At 35.3% G+C, this 26,957-nt stretch overlaps 1 protein-coding gene and 1 long non-coding RNA gene across 3 annotated transcripts in view; one reads left to right on the forward strand and one right to left on the reverse strand.

Annotated features, from left to right (window-relative positions):
• Positions 1–12,699, forward strand: part of LOC145269240 (developmentally-regulated GTP-binding protein 1) — a 66,499-nt gene extending 53,800 nt beyond the window's left edge. For both annotated transcript variants that reach the window (XM_080124863.1, XM_080124862.1), the window contains exons 7-10: positions 331–443; positions 2,182–2,304; positions 10,333–10,466; positions 12,085–12,699. In XM_080124863.1, the coding sequence (XP_079980989.1) occupies positions 331–443; positions 2,182–2,304; positions 10,333–10,432 (336 nt within the window). In that variant the 3' untranslated portion in view covers positions 10,433–10,466; positions 12,085–12,699. The remainder of the gene's footprint in view (positions 1–330; positions 444–2,181; positions 2,305–10,332; positions 10,467–12,084) is intronic.
• A 3,570-nt stretch (positions 12,700–16,269) lies between these two features.
• LOC145269241 (uncharacterized) lies at positions 16,270–22,652 on the reverse strand. The gene is made up of 2 exons (XR_013864966.1): positions 21,646–22,652; positions 16,270–16,533 (listed from the first exon to the last, which is right to left on the reverse strand). It is a non-coding gene; the product is annotated as an uncharacterized LOC145269241 (long non-coding RNA).
• Positions 22,653–26,957: the final 4,305 nt, after the last annotated feature.

Here is a 26,957-nt window from a genome sequence, read left to right on the forward strand (position 1 = left end):
ATAAATATACTTATACTCTGATTTTTCGTAATTTTTGGATATATTACTATTTTCAGCATGGCAATGAAGTATGTCGAAAACGATATAAAAAAAATTGTTCTGTCGGCTGTACAAGCACCAAATGACCTTCAAGGTTTATGTGCTATAAATCCCTAAAATCCCAATAAAGTTTTTTTTTTTTTTTCATAGACGTCACCACTTATCAAGGCCGATAGGCCACTCAAGGATAAGGGTTAAAGAGTGTAGAGTAGTCAAAAGGACAATATAGTTGTATGATTGTTGTTATAGTTGTGCCCCTTAATTGTTTCGTTTCATTTCATCTGTTGCCAGGAACTGGATATTATTTACCGGATCCCACATTGTGTTCCGCTGTCCGCTCATCATAAATGGAACTTTGATGACCTTTTGGAAAAACTTTGGGATTATTTGCAGCTCGTTAGGATGTAAGTAATTTCTTTTATATAAACTAACGTGAATACCCGGCATTGCCCAGGTGTTTGGAGGTGTAAAAGAAAAAAAAAAGTTTTGAGAGGCAGGTAGGCTCGAACCTTGAGGCGAATAGCCTGATAACTTACTGCGACGCTACGAGGGAAGCGGCAATGAGAATGGTTGAAATTAAACGATTAAAAATTTAAGTGACAGGTGTGTGAATTTAATGAGGTCAAACATCACGCCATACGGGAATGAAATCCCGCACTTAACTTTGGCTGCAAGCCAGTTTCCCCGAGATGTTGGGGAAAACCAGCTCCCCATAAAAAAGGGGAGTGTCCAAATGAATAGCAATTGCCTGATATGACGGGTTTTGCCCGCATTGATCAAAGCTCGAGTGCCAGGGAGATTCGTTTGTATACAGATTCAGTTTCCCTCATATACGGAAAAGCTAAACAAACACGTGGAGAATAAGAAATACCGTGAAAATAGTGTGCAAAAGTCACTCAAATAAAAGATAGACGCAACCTTGTTTCGTAAATCGTAGATATTATAATCTAGGGAGTATATATAAAAAGTTCATTCATTTGCTTGCACTTTTCTCAATTTGTTTTAAGCGTGAAACGTAAATTGTGCTGATTCAGTTGAAACGAAAACCAATATGACGCCAGGATGTTGTTGCTTTTAGAATCTCGTTAATTGGTCAAAAACTGCCCCCAAAAATTGATACTGGCAGAAATCCACCAAATAAATGTCACAGTGACATTGTAACATTTATTCAGGGGATATGTCAGCTTTTTTTTTTTTTCCTTTTGCTTGTTTTTTTTTTTTATCGGTTTTTGGACAAATTAACAGGACACCAAAGAACATCCTGTCGCTATGTTGGTTTCTTTTCAACTGAAGCGCTCAGCACAACTTACGTTTCACACTTAAAACAAATTTTAAAATCAGTTAAAACGCCAAAAACTAATCTTGAGTAACTTATCTTGCCTTTGGTAACATTTATTTGTTGCATATTTGTTTGTTTACCACTTTTTCGTACCTCTGTCTTGTTGTAAAACAAAGCTTAAATTTCAAAACAATTTGCCCAATCGTAAAATACACTTAAGTATGATATTTTATTTGGTCCAGATTTCATATTATTATAGAGTTGTGATTTCAAAAGTAAAAAAAAAATGTATTTGAGTGTCATCAGAGAGAAGAACGCTCGCAAGCTAATCCTCCAGGTGAAAATAGAACAGCCTGCCCCCACTGAGAAAGGCGGTTCAAAGCCAGGATGGGCCATGTTGGCCACCTTCGCATATAATCAGAACATCAGAGAGAATTATGCAAGTGGATTTTAAAGCAACTTTTATTTGTTATATATTTGATTTTTTTACCACTGCTTCAAATTGTTGTCGATTGTAAATTGAATTTTGTTCTGAAAACTGTTTGTCTAGAGAAAGCCTTGAAAAACTTTGTAAACGTACTTTGAAAACCTGTATAAACTCCAGCACTATTTTACCGCTTTATTAGACACTTATGTTCGTCCAAAAAATAAACCCCAAAGTTTGTTTTGAAAACTTGAATTTTGTGAGGAGAAAGCCTTGAGGAACTTTGAAAAGCCTTGAAAATGGACATTGCAAATCTGTACGAACCATATTATAGCATCTCATAATAATTTCTTCGATTCTTCTTTTTACATAACAGAACATTTTTTTTTATCTTCCAACTTCAATTTCTTGTCATAATTTTTATTGTTTAAATTTCTAGTTACACAAAACCAAAGGGTCAACTACCAGATTACAGCGCGCCCGTCGTACTGAAAGAAGGCCATAGCAGCGTTGAGGACTTTTGCGATAAAATACATCGGAATATTATGCGTGAATTCAAGCAGTAAGTGTTACTCTTTTATTTGGTTATGTTTCATTTTCAGACTTGACAAAATTTTTAAGTTCTTGTGCAAAATTTTCCCCTATGTTAAAAGACAAAAAATACAGAAAAATTCTTATGATGTGATGCATCCGTGATGGAACAAAAAGATCATGTTCCAAAAATCATGTAAATTGGTTTAATGGTTTTATTTTTATAAAAAAAATAATTTTTTAAGCAATTAATGGTGAATTTTAGGCATTACAAAACTGATCTCACGAGTTTGAATTATTGTGGAGTTATCTACCCTTGTTTCTTCAAGTTGGCGATGCGAGACAATTCCTTTTTTTTTTTTTTCTTTTTGTTTGCTCATAAAATTTGTTTAATCTTAATTAAAAGAAAAACGACTTAATCAATTCGTCCGAAGGGTTGAGCTTCAAAACGATACCAATCTCGTGAAAGTCCATCACCTCTGTTGAAAGTTTTAGGTAGACATGATGATAGCAACGTCTTGTCAGACGAGTGCCACTCCCTCAGACACTTAAAGTCAATGAGCCCAAAAATGACTTTTTCTTTTAGTCCTACTAATGAATTCATACGCTCAAGCAAGCATGACACCGAAGACGGTCATTGAGATCAATTATTACACGCTTCCAGAATTTCAAGCCTCCATGCATCACAATTTTTCCATTGCCACAGGACCACTTTTATAGACAAATGCCTGAGGGAGTATCCATACACAGATGATGTTACAGAGTCTTAGCTTTGTACGACAGCAAAGTCTCTCTCTCGGTTCAAAATGTTGAGATCCAGCAAAAAGCAAGAGCAAGATAGCCAGCAACAAGTTAAACTGCAGACCAGCTTAATGTGGGTACTGGTCTCCCGCTTTATGGTCTTTTAAATCAGGGATTTGCTTCTCCTAGAAAGGTTACCTTCACCACGGTTTACAGGAGTCCTCTCCACCCCAACACACACATACACACAAACACACACCAAAGGGCGAATGAACCCTTTTTCGGGGTCAACGGCCAACTAGCACCGTGTGTGTGTGTTTAGGTAGACATACAAACATACATACATACATTTAAACAGACAGATGAGATTTATATTATAGATTGTCATTGTTTTTGACAGAATGCTATGATTATCGGTGACTAAACCAGGTTCAATTAACAGGATGAAAAACAAAATGACTATCTAACTTTTATATATAAAAGCGAAAATGTGTGTGTGTACGCAAAAGTTTTTTCGCTGGGATTCCAGGTGGGAGGGGGGTTACTATTTCTTATAACTTTTTATATGCTATCTAGATCATAATATGTAACGCTTACGAAATGACGTAGTAAAAGTCTTTTATTTCAACGACTTTTATCTTACAACAAAATTTGAGATGTGAATTCGTTTTTTCTCTACTGCTCCTCCTGCTTCTCCTCCTGCTGCTGCTGCTGCTATGGCATGAGATTTGACCTAGAAAACCACCTGGGTTTATAAACACTTATTTTCGACTCATCTAAAGTTAGTCTTTGCTGTGTCGTTATGTCATCAGGCTATTAACCTCAAGGCTTTGGGTTCGAGCCTACCTTCATCCTAAAACGTTTTTTTGTTTTTGTTCGTTTTTTAAATATTTAAACAGAGTTATTACTTCGCTTGTTCTAAAAACCTGGGCAACGCCCAGTACCCTTGCTAGTCTAACTATAAAATATCCACATACTTGAAGGCAGAAATTGGTCATTTCTTTGAAGTTGTCTATCAAGATGTCTGCAATGCTACACTAAGCATGTTAATAAAAAAAAAATTTAATTAGGTAGTTTTTTTTTGTTTTTTTTTACAGCAGAAAAACAATTTATGACACCGAGCAAAAGGTAGCCATGTTTCGATTTTGAGACCTCGAGGAAGGAAGAGAAACTATTATTTAACATGGGGAGAGGGGAGGTGTTCGCACTTTATACTGAGTTATCTTCTCGTATCCCTCCCTCCCTCCGTCTACATGTTTAAATTCAAACATGGCTACCTTCAGCTCATTGTCATAAAAAATTGTTTTTTCGCTGTCCCAAAAAATACCTGTTCAAATTAAGTGGAATTTTTTTTCAGAGAACTCAATTCCATAACGAGTACGTACAATATAACATTTTTTTAAAATATTTCCATTTTTAATGTCTTCATTAAAACTGTACACGTACCAAATTTTCAAATCTTAACCAGGTTTGCGTCCATCTGAGCAAAGGATGCACTATCTACTTTTAGCATCAAACATTTTTTTTTTTTATAACAACAACAATGCAACGGCTGTTATAGTTTTTCTTTTTTATATAAAAAAATATTTTCTTATTTTATTTTATTTTTTACAATTTTAAGTGATTAATGGCAAATCGTAGCCATTACAAGGCTTATTTTGATCTCTCAAATTTCAAATTATCTCCCTTTATTTTTTAAAGATGGTAGAGCGCCACACTTCATTCTCACATCCTCATAAAATGTTGTTTTCTTAGTTAAAACTAATACTATTTGATCAGTTTATGTGACTTTTGGAATATGACATTTTTCATTCTGTCATGGGTACATACATTATACAGATTTTTGTTTTTGACCCCCACCCCCACCCCATATAAGATGAAGTCTTTATTTGATTTTGTATTTAATTTTATAATACGAACTCAACACTGTTCACTTATTACAAGTTGGGTTGGTTTTAGCATCCAACTTCTATCTTGAACAATTTGATAAATTTCTTACCAAGAGTTACTTCCCTTGCATCACCACCTTTCTTTTATATCTACAAACTTGGCCTTTTGGCCAAGATCAAAGTGTAGTATCTGTTCTTCAGATGCGGCACTTCCATTTCTCGTTCTCTTTCAGAGGGAGAGAAATCCTTCACGACTGAGACAAGTTTTATTTTTGTACCTTTTCTCCACGTTAAAAAACGACCCTGGTGTCTAACTCTGTCCGGTGGGGAGGCATTGTAAATAGGTACAACTAAACATGTCAAACTACCTTTCTTTTACACTACAAACTATGTTTAGTAATTTGTGTTTTAGTTATGTTTTATTTGATTGTGTATTTGTTTTTCATCCTCCAACAAAGAAATTGCACCTAGTAATTATTCCCGTTCGTCCGTTCACACTTTTCTCAATAACCACACCATGGATTTTTTTTTTTTTTTTTTTTTCTAAATTTTGCACAAACATTAGTCATGGTGAAAGTAAATTTTTGCCGGAATGGATTTTCTGGTATAACTCTCGTTGCCCTTCAAGCAGCCATTAAAGGGGTAAAATTGGCCCCAAATCGTCATCTGTTCATTTGTTCGCACTTTTTTCAATCACTACACCTTGGTTTTGTTTTTTTGTTTTATTTTTTCTTTTTGAAATTTTGCTCAAACATTAGTTATGATGAAAATCAATTTTTTGCCAGAATGGCTTTTCCGGAATAACTCTGGTTATTCTTCCAGGGTCCATTATAGGGGTAAAAATTGCTCCCGAATCGTTCCATCTGTTAATTTTTTTTTTTGCACTTTTCTCAATGACCACACACTTTTTTTTTTTTTTTTTTTTTTAAATTTTGCTCAAACATTAGTCATGGTGAAAGTAAATTTTTCACTTGTGGAGAGGGACCTTGTATGCTTGGCTTGGTTCTACTACGGACTAAACACTAGTCACTTACTACAAGTTAGGTTGGTTTTAGCGTCTGATTCCTATTTGGAACAACTTTATAAATTTCTTGCTGATCGAGAGTTACTTCCCTTGCATCAAAAACTTTCTTTACAATATCCCCACACACACACACACACACACACACACTATAAATTATGTTTAGTTCTCCCCCACTGCAAGAACTCCGACACCAGGGTCAGAAAGTGTGATTGATAAGTCAGTGCCCCTGCAAAAAGTGCCTAGCAACCCCGTTGGCATTCCTTTGTAAGGGTGCCTAAGAAAGATGAAGCCTGGACCTCCTAGAACTGCACAGAACTAAACTCCCACCACAAAATCAACAGGGACCCGATCATTACAGGAATGGTTTGCCATCATCAAAGTGTGACATAGTGTAGTCCAGTTACCTGTGGCCCTGTCGGTAGGACATTAGAATACGCCGACTGCCCCCCTGCAGAGGGTAAAAGTCCCTCAATGGGGGTCCTTAAACTATATCCAGTGGTGAGGCCCCAGCTTATGGGCTTTGGGGAGTGTGGAGCCACCCTTTAATTACCATTGCTCCCAGATCCACTCTGACCCGGAGTGGTAGTACCTGTTATGGGTTAAATAGAAATCGACGTGAAAACAACAAATATATTCTATTAAAAAAATTTTTCTTCAAAATCTTTGGATTCGGCATTAAATAACCCGAAAAGGGTTGATATGCCGTAAAACAAAAACAACCAACCAACCAGTTACCTGTTGTTCTGCATGTGGTGCAACTAATCCTTGTTATAATAGAACCCAAGAATACCCAACTCAACCGAGTGTTTGATTTTGTTGAGTTTCTTAGTTGGTTAGTGTAGCGAAATTCTAACATTGAAATATTGAATTTCAAACGAAACCAATGGTATCTACTGAATTGTCACGTCACAGTAATGAACATATCCAAAAATTATGAAAAACGATAAGGTAGAAAATTAATTATTAAAGAAAACAGTTTTCGATGACAATTAGCGAAAATTAAGTTTTCATAAATTATTACCGACATGAGAATTCAGTAGATACCATTGGTTTCAATTAAAATTCAATATTTCAAATTTTCAAACTTCACTACACTAACAAAGAAGAAGCAAGATATGTCCGTATTCTGTGTGAGACAATGCTGACAAAGAATATAAACTTCATGAATGTACACTGTGTAGTTTCTGATTTAAAGATGGGACGCACACACACACACACACAAACAACTGCCTTTTTTTGTCTTCTTCGTTATTTTAGCGAAATTTGAAATATCGAATTTCAAGCGAAAGCAATGATATCTACTGAATTGTCGTGTCACGGTAATGAAAATATCCCAAAATTACATGGTCCTGGATATGACCTTAAACTATATCTGATGGTGAGGCCCCAGCTTGTGGGTTTTGGAGCGTGTGGAGCCACTCTTTAATTGCCATCACTTCCAGGTCCACTCTGACCCAGAGTGGTAGTACCTGTTAGGGTCCCAACTATGGGTTAAATAGAAACCGACTTGAAAAACAAAAAAAGCAAATATATTCTATTAAAAAAAAATTTTCTTCAAAATCATTGGATTTGGCATTAAATGACCTGAAAAGGGGTTGATATGCCGTAAAACAAAAACAACCAACAAACCAAAATTACGAAACGATAATCTATATATATAAAAGCGAAAATGTATGTGTGTATGTATGTACGCTTTTCCTCGATGTCCGCAAAAGGCTTCTTTCAGAGAAGCGCTCATTTCGCAACTTCTTAAAACTTTTTATATCATCTATGAATTGTAATATCTCAGAGTTACCCATGGAGCTCGCCTGTCTATTTAATTTTATTGACTTTCAAACGTTAATTATTCCACATTTCCCGCATCGGCACGCGTTACATTCGGTATAAAAAAAAGCGAAACTTGACTCTAATCACAGGCCGAAAGCCAGTTGTCTCAAGAGAACTAAGTAACGTTTGTTCAATGTCGACTTCGTCATATCAGACTGTAGCTTTCATTTCGCTCCTCCTAATAAACAGGGAGCGGGTTTTTAAAAACAAATAAACCGATTTATTCACCTCATTCAAAACTGTCCCGCACAAAACTCTAACTGCTGAATACCTATCGCCATCACGTCAATCAAAAACGCGCACCTGTTTTTTTTAAAACACTTTTCCAACTGTGCGTCGTGAAGGCTTCGTTTATTTTTCACATTTTCTGGGTTTTTTCACATACCCCGAAAAACACCCGGGCAACGCCGGGTACCCCTCACTAGTAATTAATGAAAACAGCTTTTGAAGACGATTAGGGGAAATTAAGTTTTGCTAAATTGGCCCAGATTTTCAGAAAAATATTTACCTCCCCTTTGTTAAAATTAAAACTCGCATCCCCCCTCCCTTTTTTTTTTTTTTTTTTTTTTTTTTTTGCAAAACTCAATTTTCGAAACCTATTTTCATTAATAATTAATATTCTACCCTATCGTTTTTCATAATTTTTGGATATGCTCATTACTGGGACATGACAATTAAGTAGATACCATTGGTTTCGTTTGAAATTCAATATTTCGAATTTTCTTGGCCAAGATCAAAGTGTAGTATCTGTTCTTCTGATGATGCGCTTCCATTTCTTGTTCTCTTTCGGTGGAGGAGCAGTCCTTCACGACTGAGACAATTTTTTTATTTTTGTACCTTTTCTCCACATTAAAAAACGACCCTGGTGTCTAACTCTTTCCCGTTGGGAGGCATTGTGAATAGGTACATTAACAGGGAAGAAACAAGGTATGTTCGTATTCGTTGTGAGAAAATGCCGAAAAAGAATATGAACTTTGTGAATGTGCACTGTGTAGTTTCTGACTTTCTGATCGAACACGCACACACACAACTGCCCCCCTTTTTTTTTACTTGGGAGTCACCATTTATCAAGGTCCAATGGCCATTCGAGGATAAGGATTAATGAATGTAAGGTGGTAGCTTAGTAATGTTTTTTTTTCTTTTTTTTCTGCAAAACTTTGTTTTCGCTAATTGTCTTCAAAAACAGTTTTCATTAATAATTAATTTTCTATCTCATCGTTTTTTTTTAAGTTTTGGATATGTTCATTACTGTGACATGACAACTTCATGCCTACTGAATAACTTTAGTCAAACATACAACAGTTATCCCCCTTTGATTGAACTTTCAATGCATGTGTCATATATATATATATATATATATATATATATATATATATATATATATATATATATATATAGATGTAATTTTGACCAAGAAAGTCATCCAAAATTATGTTTGGTTTAAAAATGGATGGCCTCATTTCTGGTTTCGTATTCTTGGGGTTGTTTACTGTTTTTTTTTGTTTTTTGATATGTGAAAATAATTGGGTAACTTTAGCGAAACATACGACAAAGTTCTCCCCCTTTGATCCAACTTTCAATGCACATGTCATATACAGTTTTCATATGCAACAAATTAACACTTTTCTCAGAAATAAATATTGGATGGTTGCCGAGAAAAATCTTTGATGTATGTTTCCGTGATAGAACAAAAAGATCATATTCCAAAAGTCACATAAATCAGGTAGTTTTATTTTCAGAAAGAAAATCATTTTTAGATAATTTGAAACGATTAATACTAAATTTTAGACTAATCTCACAAGTTTAAATTATTGTGGAGTTATCTTATGTTTCTTCAAGATGGCGATGTAGAAACTGTCCCTTTTTGCTTACTCATGAAATTTGATTTTTTTTTTTTTAGTTAAAAATAAAACGATTATTACATACTTACGTGTCATGGTGAATTTAGAATAAATTTTTAAAAATTACGACACATGATTCGTTAGAAGTTTTGCTAGATGTAATTTTGACAAAAAAGTCATCCAAAATTATGTTTGGTTTTAAAATGGATGACCTTTAATTTATCAATTTAAGTCAAAGGTTATCCCCCTTGTTTTTGATACTGAATTGGTTGCACAACTCTTTCACGTAAAAACAGACGATAAAACGGAATAAATTCTCTTTTTAATTTTAATTTTTTTCTACTGGATCATTTTCTTTTGTTTGTAATTTATACTAATTTTTCCATGACATGCAAGTATGTAATGTTTTCACCTGAAATGCGTTTGTTTAAAAAAACAAAATAAACAACCATCAAAATCTTTTCTCCTTTATTTCTTCATTATTTCAATCGGATAGGACTGAACTATCCAGAGTTGACATTTTTTTTTAAGCAAAGACTGATTTTTGCTGAATCACCAGAGATTTGTCCTACATTTTGTCATTTCATAACCCTAACCATCAGTTGGGAAATTAGTGAGGTCATGGCCCCGTTGGGAAATCAATCTCACTTTCAGCCTTCTTTGTTGTTGGCTACTGACATCCCTGATAACCGTATCTTTGATCTTTTTTTTTTCTTTCTTTCTTTTTTTTTTTTCAGTGCTTTGGTTTGGGGTAGCTCAGTAAAGCATCAACCCCAGAAGGTCGGAAAAGACCATGTCCTTTGTGATGAAGACGTTGTTCAGATCGTCAAGAAGTGAGGGTTATACGAACCTTTAAACTTCCATGCAAATTGTAAGTAACAATTATTTATTAATTTATTTATTGCGGACTATTATCCTCATCTTTCTTAGTTGTTGTTTCGCGACAAGATAGGAACTCCGAATCTCCTAACTGCATTCTCGGCAATTACTGCCTTCCATAGTTGTTGCGTCTCACCACGTTTTGGCCAAGTAAGCCTCTGGCCAGCCTTGGGTAGGATTGAAACCGCTATCTTCAGACAAAACCGTAGAGATTCAACGTCTCTATCCACTGCGCCACGGGCCCCGGATAGAGACGTTGAATACCTCCTTGGACTTTTAAGAACGTGTTGAGATGACAATAACTATGGATGGCAGTAGTTGCTGAGAATGCAGTTAGGAGATTCAGATTTTTTTTTTTGTTTAAATTTTTTTGGGTTTTTTTTTTACCCCAGGCACAGCACAGTGCCACTTTAATGTGGTATTTAGGACATAATTGCAGGGATACTATGTAGGGAGTTGAGCAGCAAGATGTCTGTTCATATTGAACTTGAGACGACGACAACTATGGAAGTTACAAAACTCAGCATTCCTATACCATTGTGGTTAACCACATGAAGAAGGCCAGAGGATAAGTTGGTCGAAACGTGGTGAAACAAGAGCAACAATGAAGATGAGGATAACAGTCTGCAAACAAATAAATAAAAAAATAAACAAATAAATAAAGAAACAAATAAATAAAATACTTCACAGAAAGTGAAATAATAATCTTGAAATATTTTCAGAAGGACTTTTGCCATTTTCATTTTTTTTCTTTTTCTTTTACAAACAAATAAGATGCTTATTTTTTTTGGGGGGGGGATTAAACACAGGAATGAATAACTATCATGTGAGAGATAGACCGGTTTGGTTTGAATAAAGAAATGTCTTCAGTAAACATGTTACAGAAAAAAGGGCTGTCCCTTTCCAGATAAGTGAAAATGAGATTAGGATAAGTGAAAAAGTGAAAGTGTCTGTGTGTCTACATTTCCCTATGCAATAACTCTGTCAATTTTAAGTCTACAGACTCGAAATTTGATATACACGGTACTGAGATTTGGGAAAATCGACGTGATCGGTTTTCGACCAAAAAATTGGCAATTAAGGGGTCAAAGCTCAACGATTTGACCTTTGAGAACTCTGCCAAACTCCTCCGACAATTTTGGGTTTAAACACTTGAAATTTTAGATACAGGTTCCTTTGACATGGATCTAACTTAATAACTTGATTTGAACACAAAACAATAAATGTTAAGAGGTCATAATAGGGGTCAAAGTTAAAAAAATTGACCGCTTTTTTTTTCTTTTTGCTCAACATACACCTCCAAATACCCGGGCAATGCCGGGCACCCATGCTAGTAAGAAATATAAGGACTGTGCATCTAAATGCCTCTCTTCCTCTCCCTTATCACTATCGTTATATCCGTTATATGTATTCGCCCAATATGAACTCCTTGCCATCTGTATATATAAAAGCGAAAATGTATGTTGGCTTTTTGTGTATGTCCAAGAAAGGCTTTTTCAGAGAAGCGGTCCAAGTGGCGATATGCCTTGTTATAGATGAGCATGAGTTAAAAAAAGAAAAGAAAAGGTTAATCAAGACTTTAAGTGTTTTTCTTTTCTTCTCTTTTTCAGATTGTGATAGCTTCTGGCCTGCCCTTTACGGTCTCTGCTGAATCAGTTCGGACTTAAGAAAAAATAAAATAGAACGAAATAAAATTAAAAAAAAAGAAAGAAAGGATTCCCTCAACTTCCAGTTACCACGTCCCTTTCCCTCCTCCTTCTGACACTCGCAATTCCTTATCCACCAAAAATGATCATGGGAAAATGATGAAGTAAAAAAAAAAATGAATAAACAAATAAAAAATGAAAACACAGTACTCCTTCCTCGCATTCTGAAAGCGTTTTTCTTTTCTTTTACAAACACAGTACACAAAAAAAAGATTTTAAAAACGCAGTAACCCTAATCCTAATCCCACCCTCCTTTTTTTTATATATATCTTTTAAGAAACCCCTCACGGTACCCTTATATCCCCCCCCCCCGTTCGAAGAAAATCAAACAAAACAAAAACAATGATATAAGGAGTTGTCACTCTCCCTCCATCCTCCCATGATAAAAATGATGAAATTTGAGTTTCTCGTGACGTCAGGAGACGTGAAAAAGAAGTGATTTGTTATTATTTCTTTTTTTTTTTTTTTTTTTTTTTCTGGTTGTTGCAGGAGATTTTTAATAAAAATACACCAAATCTTGTTCTTTAAAAAAAAAAAAAAATGGTTAAATTTCTTTCTTGTGCCCATATTTCTTTAACATGTTATTATGTTCCGTTTTTTTCTGGTTGCTTTGTCATCATATTCAGTGTAATGTTTGGTTTAAAAATTGATTTCGAAACTGACCTATCTCTGGTCAGGTCTTTATTTATCCCTCTTTCTCTCAGGTCCACTCTTATTTTATGTTTTCCTTGGTTTTTCTTTTGTGAACTGAACATGTTACCTCAACTGCTCGACATCAATGAACCCAGGAACTCTCGTCCGTTCTTTCAACGTGGACAAACCATCTCTCTATGTTGTCGAGATTTAATTTTCTTCCTGAGGTCGTCGGATCTAAAGGACTCAGATTACACATCGGATCATTCTCATCTCAGCTCCGTATTAACATAATGATAAAAGAACTATCATGACGTTGCATGTGAAACGGAAACCCCAGTAATTAAAAGAGCAAACTAGATAAGTTTGGAAATGAGATTCGGAAAAGTAGGTTAAAATTAAACCCAGTAAGAAAAGTTAAAAAGAATACATATTGAAAGCCTCTGACGTCATAAACAAGGGTGATTCTCAATATATTGAAACAAGGTTCGAAGTTAGGGCAGATAATCAGAGATAATAATTAGAGATAATCACATAGTCACACTGACAGCCAGGGAGAGAGAGTCAGAGAGTGAAGCTATGCCCTTAGAAAAAAAGAAACAGGACATTCATACCACTTTCATATGTATTGTTACATGAGAAGGGGACAGACGTAAGTAAAAAAGCAAAGGCGACAGACCCCAGTAATTAAAAGAGCAAACTAGATAAGTTTGAAAATGATGTTTGGAAAAGGTTAGAATCGAACCCAGTAAGAAAAGTTTAAAAAAGAATACATATTGAAATCGTAGGAATGTAGAACGATTTTCATTGTTCTTGGAAATAACTAAATATTTATGTCAGAGTTAGATATGAACAATGCAGTTTAGAAACAATGATGAAATAAATAGGTTATAAATGAAACAACTCATTTAGGAATTTCTTTGTTTGCTAAAGGCATGCTTGGACATACATAGGTGAAATCCACGTGAATGAAATTCACATGGCGAGGCATGCTTTTAAAAGGGGGAAATTCCAATATATTGAGATGGATTCACGTCAGTTAGAAGAAGAAAGACAGAGTTGAGGAGCAACTTAGGGAGAGTCAAGTTAGCTGAAACCCTCTTGAAGCGAAGATGGGAAGATACAACAAAGGCTTGAATTGTTGATTCATCAATCAACTGGCTGGTAGAATAAAGAGTTATCATATTTTGTAAACTGTTTGTGTTCATGCTTTCATAACTGAAAGGTAAATGTGTTTTATCTGTATACACATATCTATATACACACGTGACGATACACAAGAAAAAAATACACCGAAATAGAAAGGATGGAAACAAAATAAGCGAGCAGGGAAGTTCCTGGAGGAGCTGAACCAGCAATACATAGACAAAGATGCTTCACTCCAATGGCTCAAGAGTGGGAGACTGCCATTTGATGAGGAAAGACTTATTGTAGCCAGGCAAGATCAGGGCTTACTTACAAATGGATTTAAAAAAATGGCTGGCCTACAAACAAATGGCCAGTGTAGGTTTTGCCACTCAGCGATTGAAAGCGCAAGCCATCTAATGTCTGCATGGCCAATATTAATGCCAGGGCATTTCGAAGCCTAATGCTTCTCATCAGAATAGTAGAGAAGATGCTAGGTAGCATGGTGAAGATGCGGCATCTAGAGCAGGGTTCATTAGGAGCAAAAAAGACTAAGTGGAATTATATCCTCGTTTGGAGAACAATATATATATATATATATATATATATATATAAATTACAATTAAATTTACCAAAATGATCCAAGATAGTAAAATTAAAGTATATTATAAATATTAAAGAATTAATATTCATAAAATGATCTCAGCCAGATGTAAAAGCTCGATAAAACCAAATAGGAAATAGAGCTTATAATATGTAATCACCTTTTTCTTCACCATATTCCCTCTGCTTCACTTTTTTTTCGTTTTCAAGTAAGATCTTTGACTTACTTGTTGTTTCATCAAATACTTCTGCATGCAAAATCCGATCCTGCATTTTGCTAATTCCTACCCTCTGATGAGAAGGAAAGTATTTCTTCAAAACTCCGCGGATTAAGGACTATCCATTTATCTAGTGTTTCCTTTTCAGATTAAATATGTTTTTAACTCATTTCAAAGTGTTTTTTTCATATATTTTATTAAGTGTTTGCTCATATATATATATATATATATATATATATATATATATATATATATAATTTTTGGTGACCAAATCACTGGTGACCATGTTTGTACAGCCGGAATATGAAAGGGGCCAACCCTCAATTTGGTCAGGAATGCTGAAAACGAATATTCGTATATTAATTTTAGGTGAGTAAATTAAGAAGTTGTATATATATATATATAACTACTTCATTTACTCACATAAAATTAATATACGAAAGTATAGATTTATGCATAAACTTTAAGTATTTACTTCAAAACTGCTCAATACGTTGGTAGAGCTCGTTAGTAATTTATGAAACATATATGGCGATTAAGCTACACTGAATATTCGGCGTTTCATCCACTATAGGATTCGTTAGCCTGACAAATCCTATAGTGGATGCAACGCCGAATATTCAGTGTAGCTTAATCGCCATATATATTTCATAAATTACTATATATATATATATATATATTTTTTAGTACATTTTCATGTTTTTTTAAAGGGAGATAACTCTTATTTTTATTATCTCCCTTGAGAAAGCACACACACATATATATATACATATATTTGTGAGTATATTTTCATATGGTTTCCTAAAGGTAACTCTGACTTGAATTATCTGCCTTGATTAATATCTGAGAAGTTCTTTTTGTTTTAACTTATTTTAAAGCGTTTATTTACTTTGGAACATAACAAGTGTTCAGGCTCAAATTAGAACAAGACCGAGGTGACTGTCATGAGACCGTCGTCTCCCTGCATATTAAAACAAAGCCAACCTCCATACGTAGTTAATTGTCACGTCGAAAATAGTAATATATCCAAAAATTACGAAAACTCTACAAGTGCAGAGTTCTTTATAGTTCAAAGTAATTTGTATGTTTGTTAAAAACTACTTCAAAAATGCTGTTTGACTTTAAGTGTCGTTTAAAGACAAAACCAATATTAAGTATTTAATGGTCATGCCGAAAATAGTAATATATCCAAAAATGACCAAAACTCACCAAGTGCAGAGTTCTTTATAGTTCAAACCAATATTAAGTAATTTTTTTTTTTTTGCATACATTATTGCTGATATTCATGCTGCTCCTCTTTGATCAAATTGTCTCTAGGATGGATTAGGGTTGGGGGTCAGGGTTAGCTTCTTTTTTTTTTTTATATTTGATATGTAATTCTATGTCGATTTTTTTTAATGTTTTCGAGTATGCTGAAAACGAATATCACAATTAAATTCTGGGCTTATAAATCGTTTACCAGATATCAATAAACATGATGTATAACAAATAGATAACACAGAAAATAGACTTATAGTTTTAAAAGGTTTATTAGAAGAAAAATATGTAACCCACAGTGGGGACCCTAACAGGTACTACCACTCCGGGTCAGAGTGGACCTGGGAGCAATGGTAATTAAAGGGTGGCTCCACACTCCCCAAGCCCGCTTATGGAGCTTTACCATCGGATACAGTTTAAGGTCATATCCAGGACCCTGAAGTGGCGGCGGCTATCCTGTTCTTGTAGAAATTTTGGATGGGAGTGGTCTTCTTCTGGGAGAAGTTTCGGCTGGTTGCTAAAAAAAAAAAGAAAAAAGAGACAAGTTTTAATCCAACGGAAATGGAATCATGTCGCTACAAGTCCGAGTAATTTTGAAATGGATATATCTATAAAAGTGAAAGTGTACAACTTATAGTATAAACCATTGAAATGTTAGATATAGTTTCCTTGGCCATGGATCTAACGTAATAAATTCATATGACCCTTAATCAATAATGGTTACTGTGTCAAAGTTAAAAATAAAGGAAAAATATATATAAGTGTAATTATTACTTCACGCGACAAATAGCTAGGGGGTTGCTTTAATCCACGATGTATTTGTAAGTCATGCCGTGCTTTCTTTTCTCTAGCTTTAATTTAAACCTACGTCACTGCCAGTGGTCATACACGCAAACACGTAACGGGTTCTAGCCTTCCTCCCTGCTACCACGCGTTTTTCCTTGTTTGGCTCAACACAAAACCCCCAAACTCCCACGGCTAAAATGCTAGTTTTGTACAAAGTACTGAGATGCCAGACAATTATGCTAGTTTAGAACTTTCAGGTCCAAGTAATCAGCCACATTTTTCAGTTTTGGGGCATAAATATTACTGCAAAGGCGTGTAAAGGGCAAACTCGAATTTGAGCGCAATCGTTATTCTAATAATTGCTAATTTTTAATATGCCATTATTATTATCATCATTTTCTTATATGGATCAGCAAGATATTTTTACTAGTAATAAGTTTATTTTTAGAACAGCTTATCACTTATTCTCTGGTATATTTTTGGTTTTAAAGTATTATTTTAGTATTAGTGTTTAATCTTTCAGTATTTATACAATTTAACATTTTGATATTTACATTTATGTCGAGGTTTAGTGTTTATTATTTGATCAGTTATAATTTAATTTAGCGCTAATTTATAAGTTATGTTTTAGTATCTAATCATGATTTTTTTTGTTTTTAATTATTAGTTTTAGTTTTTATAGTTATTTAATATATTATAATTTATTAGAATATATTAACAGTAGTAAAATTATATTACTGATCCATAATGAAAATGATAATTATAGCTGGAACAATTACATTGAGAGCATTGCCAGGGCCGCTGCGAGGAAGGTGGGCTCTCTCTCAAGGCCACTATTCGCCCATGTATGGAGTATTGCTGTCATATTTGGGCTGGTGCATCGGCTACTAGTCTCTCACTCCTTGACAGGGTTCAAAAGAGAGTCGCAAATCTGATAGGCCCTAAACTGGCATCTAAGCTTCAGCCTCTGTCCCATCGTCGAAACGTTGCATCCCTCTGCCTGTTCTACAAGTATTATAATGGTGAATGCTCTGATGAACTGCAAGCACTTGTGCCCCCACAACGTAAACACCCTCGACAGACCTGACAAGCTGCAAAATCCCACCCCCACACTGTAGAGATCCCTACATTTAAAAGATCTTTCTACTCCAGTAGTTTCTTCCCCAGAACTGCTAGAATTTGGAATTCCATTCCAGGTCACTGCTTCCCCAACTGTACTGACATGCATAAGTTCAAGTGCAACGTGAACCAACACCTCCCTGCCCAAATCCCTACATAGTACCCTAGTAGATGTTTCCCCCTGATAGTGGCAAAGTGCCTTGTTTGGGGTGAAATTGTAATAAAAAAAAAAAAAAAAATAGTAATGTAAATATTTGTATATAATTACAAAGCATATTGTTCATGCATTTACATACAAATCCACATGAACAAGGAAACCTATCTCTCTCGGCAAAAATGAGTTCAAACTGAAGAAATGTTATATATAATTGTTTTCGGCTAACTTTACCAAATCTGTGCGTATGGTAAAAATAAGTAAAAAAAACAAGTAATGTTCAACGCTGCAAGAGAACTAGAAAGAGAATAAAAGTTAATAGACAGGATAAAGTCTGGAACAAAAAGAGAAAAAAGAAATTAGCGAAATTTATCAGGTGCGAAAAAAGCGAGTAATGTTCAACGGTACTGGAGAACAAGAAAAGAAAGGGCCAATTAGAAGCTGGAATCATCAAAATAGGGGTAGGCTATAGAAACAAAATTTTTCAAATAAATGCCAAAAGTGGCTTATTATATGTAAATAGATGGGAACAAAAAAATTGGAGGGTCGCTGGCCCCAAACGTGATTTGACCGCGTCAACACGTGAAAATGGCCCAAATTTCGGCCCCGAACACACTTAATCATTTATTGAAAGCCACAGGATGCATTTTTTGACTATAAATGCATTTGTATCATTAAATCTAACATTCCCATTGGCTATCTCACAAGTAGGGTTTTTTTTTTAAGGGTATCTCAGAGTCCAAAATGGGTCAAAATTACCCCAAAACTAGCCAAAAATGGTTGGAAATCACGGATTTTCCAAAATGCACCTCCCAAGACACACAGGGTGCAATTTTTGACCATAAATGGCTCTATAAATTTAAATCTAACATTCTATCCCACCTATATAGGGCTTTTCAAGGTATCTTAAGGGTTCAAAATGGGTCAAATTTACCCAAAAATTAGCCAAAAATGAATGAAAATCACGGATAATCCCCAAAATGCAGGTATTATATCTCATCGGGCTCCTATAAAAACTCCTGTATGGCTTTTTACAGTTGGAAGACTTCCATTTGTATTTAGAGATCTTTGGGGGATGTAAAAAGGGTCAAAACAATCCAAAAATGACAAAATTACGCTTTACGGTACATAACATATGAATCATTAGTTCATTCATCAATGATACTGTTTAGAAACATTGTAACTTTACTACATCAACTTCTCAGAAAGTAATTAATTGTAAATTGAACATTGAATGTCAATAAAATGCTGTCCAAGAAGAGTCTGAATTCATAGTGTTCTCATAGTTACCCCAAAATTGATGAAAATGGCCCTCGATTCGCTATTTCTAGATTTGTAACCAATATATTGAATAACTTGATAAAAGCTATGAGTAATTAGCAAAGGAATTATTTTCTTATTTCAAGACACAGCTTCACTTCCCATTACTTTAAAATTATTCAACAGTAAAATATCAATATAATGCATTAAATGTTGGCTGCAGCACAGGAATTTGCTACAGCTATTTTGATTGACTCCTGGAAATTCCGTGCACCAGTTCGCAGATTGTAAGTGACATGTGTTTGGCTGGCGATCTCGGTACATGGGACAGTGCTACGGATTGTACCCGATCTGTTTAATGAGTAGTTCAAATTGTTTGAGGTATCATGCTCTGGCACAATGAGCCATTTGCGAGAGAGAGAGACTTTTGATCGGCAAAGAATCTTCGTTCATGTACATCAAATTCATCAGGATTCACATCTTTTGAAAGTATATTGAGAAGGACATGGTGCTCTCGTTTCCATTTAATTATATTCACACGTCTGGAACCCTTTGCTTTGTAGACATCTTTATCGTAAATTTTTAGCCATCGATCAAGTTTATGTTTTATCCCAGGTATTGTAACATAACGAACATCACTTCCAAAGGCTTTCTGCCACAATTGTAGTAATCGCAAGGAGAACTGGTCAATATGATTTTTCTGTGTCGTGGTACCATATTTGGCAGCATGATGTTGCTGCACAGCTTGAACACATTCAGCCTCAGTTGGAAGAGAATCAAGCAGAAGATAAGTCCAATCGTCGTAATTATAATCTTAGTTCAATCAAATTCACAATTAATGCTATGCAATGTTATCGTGACTATTTAAAGATGCCATTCCATTGATACAGAAAGAAAACATTTCCTTATTTGGTAATTTTCCATCTATAACTCAAATTAAGCCCCTTTTTGACAACCTATGTTGATTCTTAGGGACTTTTTGACTCATTGGCTAAATCGGCCATATTTAGCCCCTTTTAAAGGTCCTTATACCCCTCATTAACAGTGCAAAAGTTAGGAGAGTGCCTGCTTCAAGCATTTCCCAACAGTTTCTGCCATGTAGAGGTGTCTTTGAGCCCATGGGAGGTGCATTTTGGAAAATCTGTGATTTCCGACCATTTTTGGCTAATTTTGGGGTAATTTGACCCATTTTGGACTCTGAGATACCCTAAAAAAAAAAAAATCCCTACTTGTGGGATAGCCAATGGGAATGTTAGATTTAATGATACAAATGCATTTATAGCGAAAAAATGCACCCTGTGGCTTTCAATAAATGATTAAGTGTGTTCGGGGCCGAAATTTGGGCTATTTTCACGCGTTGACGCGGTCAAATCACGTTTGGGGCCAGCGACCCTCCAATTTTGACCCGTTTGAACAAAATCACTTGTTCCCATCTATTTACATATAAATGAAGGTAATAAGCCAGTTTTGGCATTTATTTGAAAAATTTTGTTTCTATAGCCTACCCCTAATCAAAAGTCATTAGACAAAAAAGAAATCAAGTAAATAGGACATTATAAGAAAAAATTCATCAGGTGCTGTAAAGAAATGCTCTTTTAGAATCTTCAAGTCTCAACACTCATTAGTAAAAATAACTAAAAAAACAAGTAATGTTCAACGCTGCAAGAGAACTAGAAAGAGAATAAAAGTTAATAGACAGGATAAAGTCTGGAACAAAAAGAGAAAAAAGAAATTAGCAAAATTTATCAGGTGCGAAAAAAGCGAGTAATGTTCAACGGTACTGGAGAACAAGAAAAGAAAGGGCTAATTAGAAGCTGGAATCATCAAAAGTCATTAGACAAAAAAGAAATCAAGTAAATTAAGAAATTAACTGAAACCCATCTAAAACAAAGCAAATTCAGCAGCTGGTACAAAACAAGTGCTAAAAGGTGGTTTAGAGTCCTGAAGTCTCAACAATCACTAGAAAATTAGAAATAAATCAAGGTAGTGGTTGCAGCACCACCAAGACACATTGATACAATAAATGAAACCTTTATGAATTCGATGGGAAGTTGGAGTTGCTTATAAAAAAAAAAAAATATATTATTACTTACTTTAGGAATTTCTGGAACTGCTTCCAAGATGGGGATGAGAGGGGTCATGGGTGTTGCTGCTGCTGGTGCTGAAAACTTGAATAACTTTTTCTTTTTTTTTAATTGTTTTTTTCTTTTTTTGGTTTGTTTGTTTTATTTATTTTCCTTTATTTCATAGCATTTTATTTTTATGAAATTATTTTTTTGGAAATTATAATTAGGAAATAACAATACTTACTTTATGACTTTCTGGAACTGCATCCAATATTGGGATGACAGGGTCATGGCTGTTGCTGTTGAAACCTGTAATAACTACTTGTATTTTGCATTATTATTTTTACATTTTGTTTTCGGTTTATTTTCCTTTAGATCACAGTATTTTATTTTTTGTGAAATTTTCTTTTTTTAAAAAATTATAATTAGAAGAAGATATCAATACTTACTTTATGACTTTCTGGAACTGCATCCAATATTGGGATGACAGGGTCATGGCTGTTGCTGTTGAAACCTGTAATAACTACTTGTATTTTGCATTATTATTTTTACATTTTTTTTTTCGGTTTATTTTCCTTTAGATCACAGTATTTTATTGTTTGTGAAATTTTCTTTTTTTAAAAAATTATAATTAGAAGAAGATATCAATACTTACTTTATGACTTTCTGGAACTGCATCCAATATTGGGATGACAGGGTCATGGCTGTTGCTGTTGAAACCTGTAATAACTACTTGTATTTTGCATTATTATTTTTACATTTTGTTTTCGGTTTATTTTCCTTTAGATCACAGTATTTTATTTTTTGTGAAATTTTCTTTTTTTAAAAAATTATAATTAGAAGAAGATATCAATACTTACTTTATGACTTTCTGGAACTGCATCCAATATTGGGATGACAGGGTCATGGCTGTTGCTGTTGAAACCTGTAATAACTACTTGTATTTTGCATTATTATTTTTACATTTTGTTTTTGTTTTATTTATGTTACTTTAGTACATTGCATTTTACTGAGTGTATGTTAATTATTTTGTTAATTTTTATTAAAATAAAATACCTGTAACAGAAAAATAATTCTGGCTATGATCAAGCATGGGTGAATATTTTCGGTTAGACTTGCTAAAGTTGGTTAAAGGAAATATAAGCAGAAAGGAATTCGTTTTAATCACTAGCAACACAACGAAAGAAATACTTACCTGAGGATTGTGCTGATTCTAACTAGAAGCTGCAGTAATACAAAAGAGGAAAATTAAACTTGTCAATTACAAAAACTGAAACCGAAAAGAAGAAACCCTTGATGCTTTACTCACCTCTGGCTGGTCGTGGTCGCCATCAAACTGAAAAAGGAGGGAAAGGGTGGAATCCACTAGTTACCAGGTACCGTACAGGAAAGGACAGTTTGGGCAGGTAGGTGATGATCTCCCCAAAGTGGAGCGCTACATAAAACATGCATTGCTACGAACATTCTCCGAAAAAGGCGGTTTCTACTCGGAATAAAAGGTGGAGCAGAAAACGGAAGTGTTCTCTCTACTCAACACGATTCCTAGAGAGATACCACAAGATTGTGCGTGAATGAGGAGGAGGTGATGAAAGCTCACAAAACTGCCATTCCTACTATCATATTGGATATTATTAATCGGAGGTCCATCATTGCATTACCGCCCCAGCTCGTAGTTGATAGATAGTAGGAATAATATTACCAGCGCCCTTCAGGCAGCTTGTGAGAACACACAAACTAATGGTAGTATTACTCTAGTCGTTCCTGGTCGAATGGAGCCATGCATGCATTATGTAGTAACACGAGCACGTGTCGCCTGATAAGAAAGAGCGTAGGCTCACCCACTTGGGGAGATTCCCTATCCAGACTTGCACCTATTTGTACACCTGGAACCGGACTCAGAACCTCGACAATGAGAAGAGTCAAGGTGTTGAACTACCTAAAGAGGTCACCATATAAAACAAGCGTTGCTGTGAACAACCTTCCAAAACGAGGGAAGGGACTTTTTGTTCTCTCTACCCAACAGGATTCCTAGAGAGATACCACTAGATTGTGCGTGAATGTGGAAGAGCCTATGAAAGCTCACAAAACTGCCATTCCTACTATCGTATCGGATATTATTAATCGGAGGTCCATCATTGCATTACCGCCCCAGCTCGTAGTTGATAGATAGTAGGAATAATATTACCAGCGCCCTTCAAGCAGCTTGTGAGCACACGCAAACTAATAGCAGTATTACTCTAGTCGTCCGTAGTCGAGTGGAGGCACGCGTGAATTACATAGTAGAAACACGAGCACGTGTCGCTCCCTCTTCGGGGGAATTCGGAAAAGCGCACCTTGCGCTGCAGGTATTTGTTGAGCTGGGAGTTGACTCAACACCTCGACACTGAGAAAAGAGCTTTAGAAAAGCTCCAGATTAGTTACCTGCAAAGTCGAGGAAAGTTGGAGGACCAGGTCTGCGAAGGAGAACACACACAATTTGGGCCTTGATGGAAGCACACGGGAGAGAGGGAGGCCCATTTTTCTCTTTCGGGGGAGTGTTCTCCTTCCAGCCTGCTCGAGCACGTCTTTTCTGCTCGCCACATGCAAGCGTATAAAAAGACGACCAGATGACGGACGCAACAAACTCATGCCGTCATTCATTAACTGGATTTTGATCGGGTTCCGTACAACAAGGTGTTGAACTCCCTAAAGAGGGCACCATATAAAACAAGCGTTGCTGCGAACAACCTTCCAAAACGAGGGAAGGGACTTCTTGTTCTCTCTACCCAACAGGATTCCTAGAGAGATACCACAAGATTGTGCGTGAATGTGGAAGAGCCTATGAAAGCTCACAAAACTGCCATTCCTACTATCGTATCGGATATTATTAATCGGAGGTCCATCATTGCATTACCGCCCCAGCTCGTAGTTGATAGATAGTAGGAATAATATTACCAGCGCCCTTCAAGCAGCTTGTGAGCACACACAAACTATTTTAGTATTACTCTAGTCATCCGTAGTCAAGTGGAGGCACGCATGCATTACACAGTAGAAACACGAGCACGTGTCGCTCCCTCTTCGGGGAAATTCGGAGAAGCGCACCTTGCACTGCAGGTATTTGTTGAGCTGGAAGTGTGGACTCAACACCTCGACACTGATAAAAGAGCTTTAGAAAGCCTCCAAACCAGTTACCTGCAAAGTCGGGGAAACTTGGAGAAGCAGGCCTGCGGAGGAGAACACGCTCAAATGGGGCCTTGGAAGCAAACGGGAGGGGTTAGGGTTAGGATAAGGGAAAGGGATAGGGTAAGGCCCATTTTTCTTTTTTTGTTCGGGGAATGTTCTCCTTTCAGCCTGCTCCTTCCTTAACACGTCTTCTTTGCTCGCCACATGCAAGCGTATAAAAAGACGACCAGATGACGGACGTCATTTCCTGGATTTTGTTTTGCCAGAGCCCATTTAGCCGTGTAGTTGTTGTTCAACTACAACGTTACACCCCCCTACCACGGTGAGGATAGGGTTGGACTTTAGGGGGGAAAATACACATCCACATTTACTAATCTTACTCTTGCAATGTTGTTGTAATAAACAGAAAATTAGGAAATTCTTTAATGATTGCATTTTCGTAATTTTGGGATATGTTACGATTGTCGACTACAACTCAGTAGCTATGATTCTTTTTTTTTCTTTTTAAATGTCAATTCAAAATGGCGACCGACTCTCTCTTTAACAAGGTAAGTTCGGGAAAAGGTGTTATAAATAATAAACTAGACAAAATACTATTAAAAAACCACCCAATATATGTCAAGTTATGTCACGGTAACATATATTGAGCGAATTTCTCAAAGTATTTTGTCTAGTTTATTATTTATTACATCTTTTTCCGAACTTACCGTGTTAAAGAGAGAGTCGGGCGCCATTTTGAATTTTCCAATATATCGGTAAACACTGTTTTTTCGAGCTGAATAAACATGTTTAATTTAATAAAAACACGGAAATTATATCCAGTTTGGTGGGCTGAAATAAGGAACCCAGCAGAGAGCCGATGCGAGGTTAAAGAGACAGACAGACAGAGGATGTAGTTGGAGAGATACAGTACAGCTAGATAGATAGATAGTCAGACAGACAAATATTTTTAATTTAAATCTAAATTAACGTCTTCTAATTTTTTAATTTGTTAGGTGAAAGTCTACATATAATATTATTTAAACAAATAAAATGAGTAAACGTTTTTCGTAATTTTTGGACATCTTACTATTGGCGACTTTACAAGTGAGTGTGTAAATCAATTTTAACGTCATTCGACTGTTAGGTGGAAAGCACACATAAATACGACGTTAATATTTCACACCGGTGGTTAATAAACTGCACGAGTACTCAAACATCTCTCAACCAAACAAAGGTGAAAAAAACTAAACAAATAAAATCAGTAGACGGTCGGTAATTTCCGTAACGCCGACCACAACACTCGTGAAATTCCGTGGAGACATGTTCTTCAAGGGAGACAATCAAGATTTCCGATTATCTGCCCTTGATTTCTTAGTCTGGCCTTTGCTTATACGCCATATCAACCCTTTTCCAGGTTATTTAATGGCGATTTCAGTATTTTGGAATGAAAATGCTTTTTATAGAATAATTTTTTGGGATTTATTTATTTTTTTTTTATTTATTTATTATTAAATAAGCGACGTGGTTATTCTATATTAAATAAATGCTGAAATAAAATTATAAATAAATAAAAAAATACAATATAAAACCATCGATAATTTAACACATATTCTCAAACAGAAGATTAATACTCGATTTAAAGTTTGCAGCAAACGATTAAAAATACAACAAATTATAAATAAATATACATTTTATTTGACAATGATATCTGTAAAAAAAGGAAACGTGTAGTATCTGTTCTTTTTTTTTTTTCGTTTAATGACATGAAATAATTATAGGGTTTGTATTACTGTACAGTGTACACAGATTCGAAAAAGCTGTCAATAAACAAATATATAACAAATAAATGTTATCAAAGGCAAGATAAATTACTTTTCTACCAAACTGGATATAATTTTCGTGTTTTTATTCAATTTAACATGTTTATTCAGCTCGAAAAGCATACAGTGTTTACCGATGCATTGGAAAATTCTAAATGGCGACCGACTGTCTCTTTAACACGGTAAGTTCGGGAAAAGGTGTTATAAATAATAAACTAGACAAAATACTATTAAAAAACCACCCAATATATGTCAAGTTATGTCACGTTAACATATATTGAGCGAATTTCTAACAGTATTTTGTCTGGTTTATTATTTATTACATCTTTTTCCGAACTTACCGTGTTAAAGAGAGAGTCGGGCGCCATTTTGAATTTTCCAATATATCGGTAAACACTGTTTTTTCGAGCTAAATAAACATGTTTAATTTAATAAAAACACGGAAATTATATCCAGTTTGGTGGGCTGAAATAAGGAACCAAGCAGAGAGCCGATGCGAGGTTAAAGAGACAGACAGACAGAGGATGTAGTTGGAGAGATACAGTACAGCTAGATAGATAGATAGACAGACAGACAGACAGACAGACAGACA

This window comes from Euprymna scolopes, chromosome 45 (genome assembly GCF_053919585.1).
Source record: "Euprymna scolopes isolate OS-2025 chromosome 45, ASM5391958v1, whole genome shotgun sequence".
In the NCBI taxonomy this organism is placed as follows: domain Eukaryota; kingdom Metazoa; phylum Mollusca; class Cephalopoda; order Sepiida; family Sepiolidae; genus Euprymna; species Euprymna scolopes.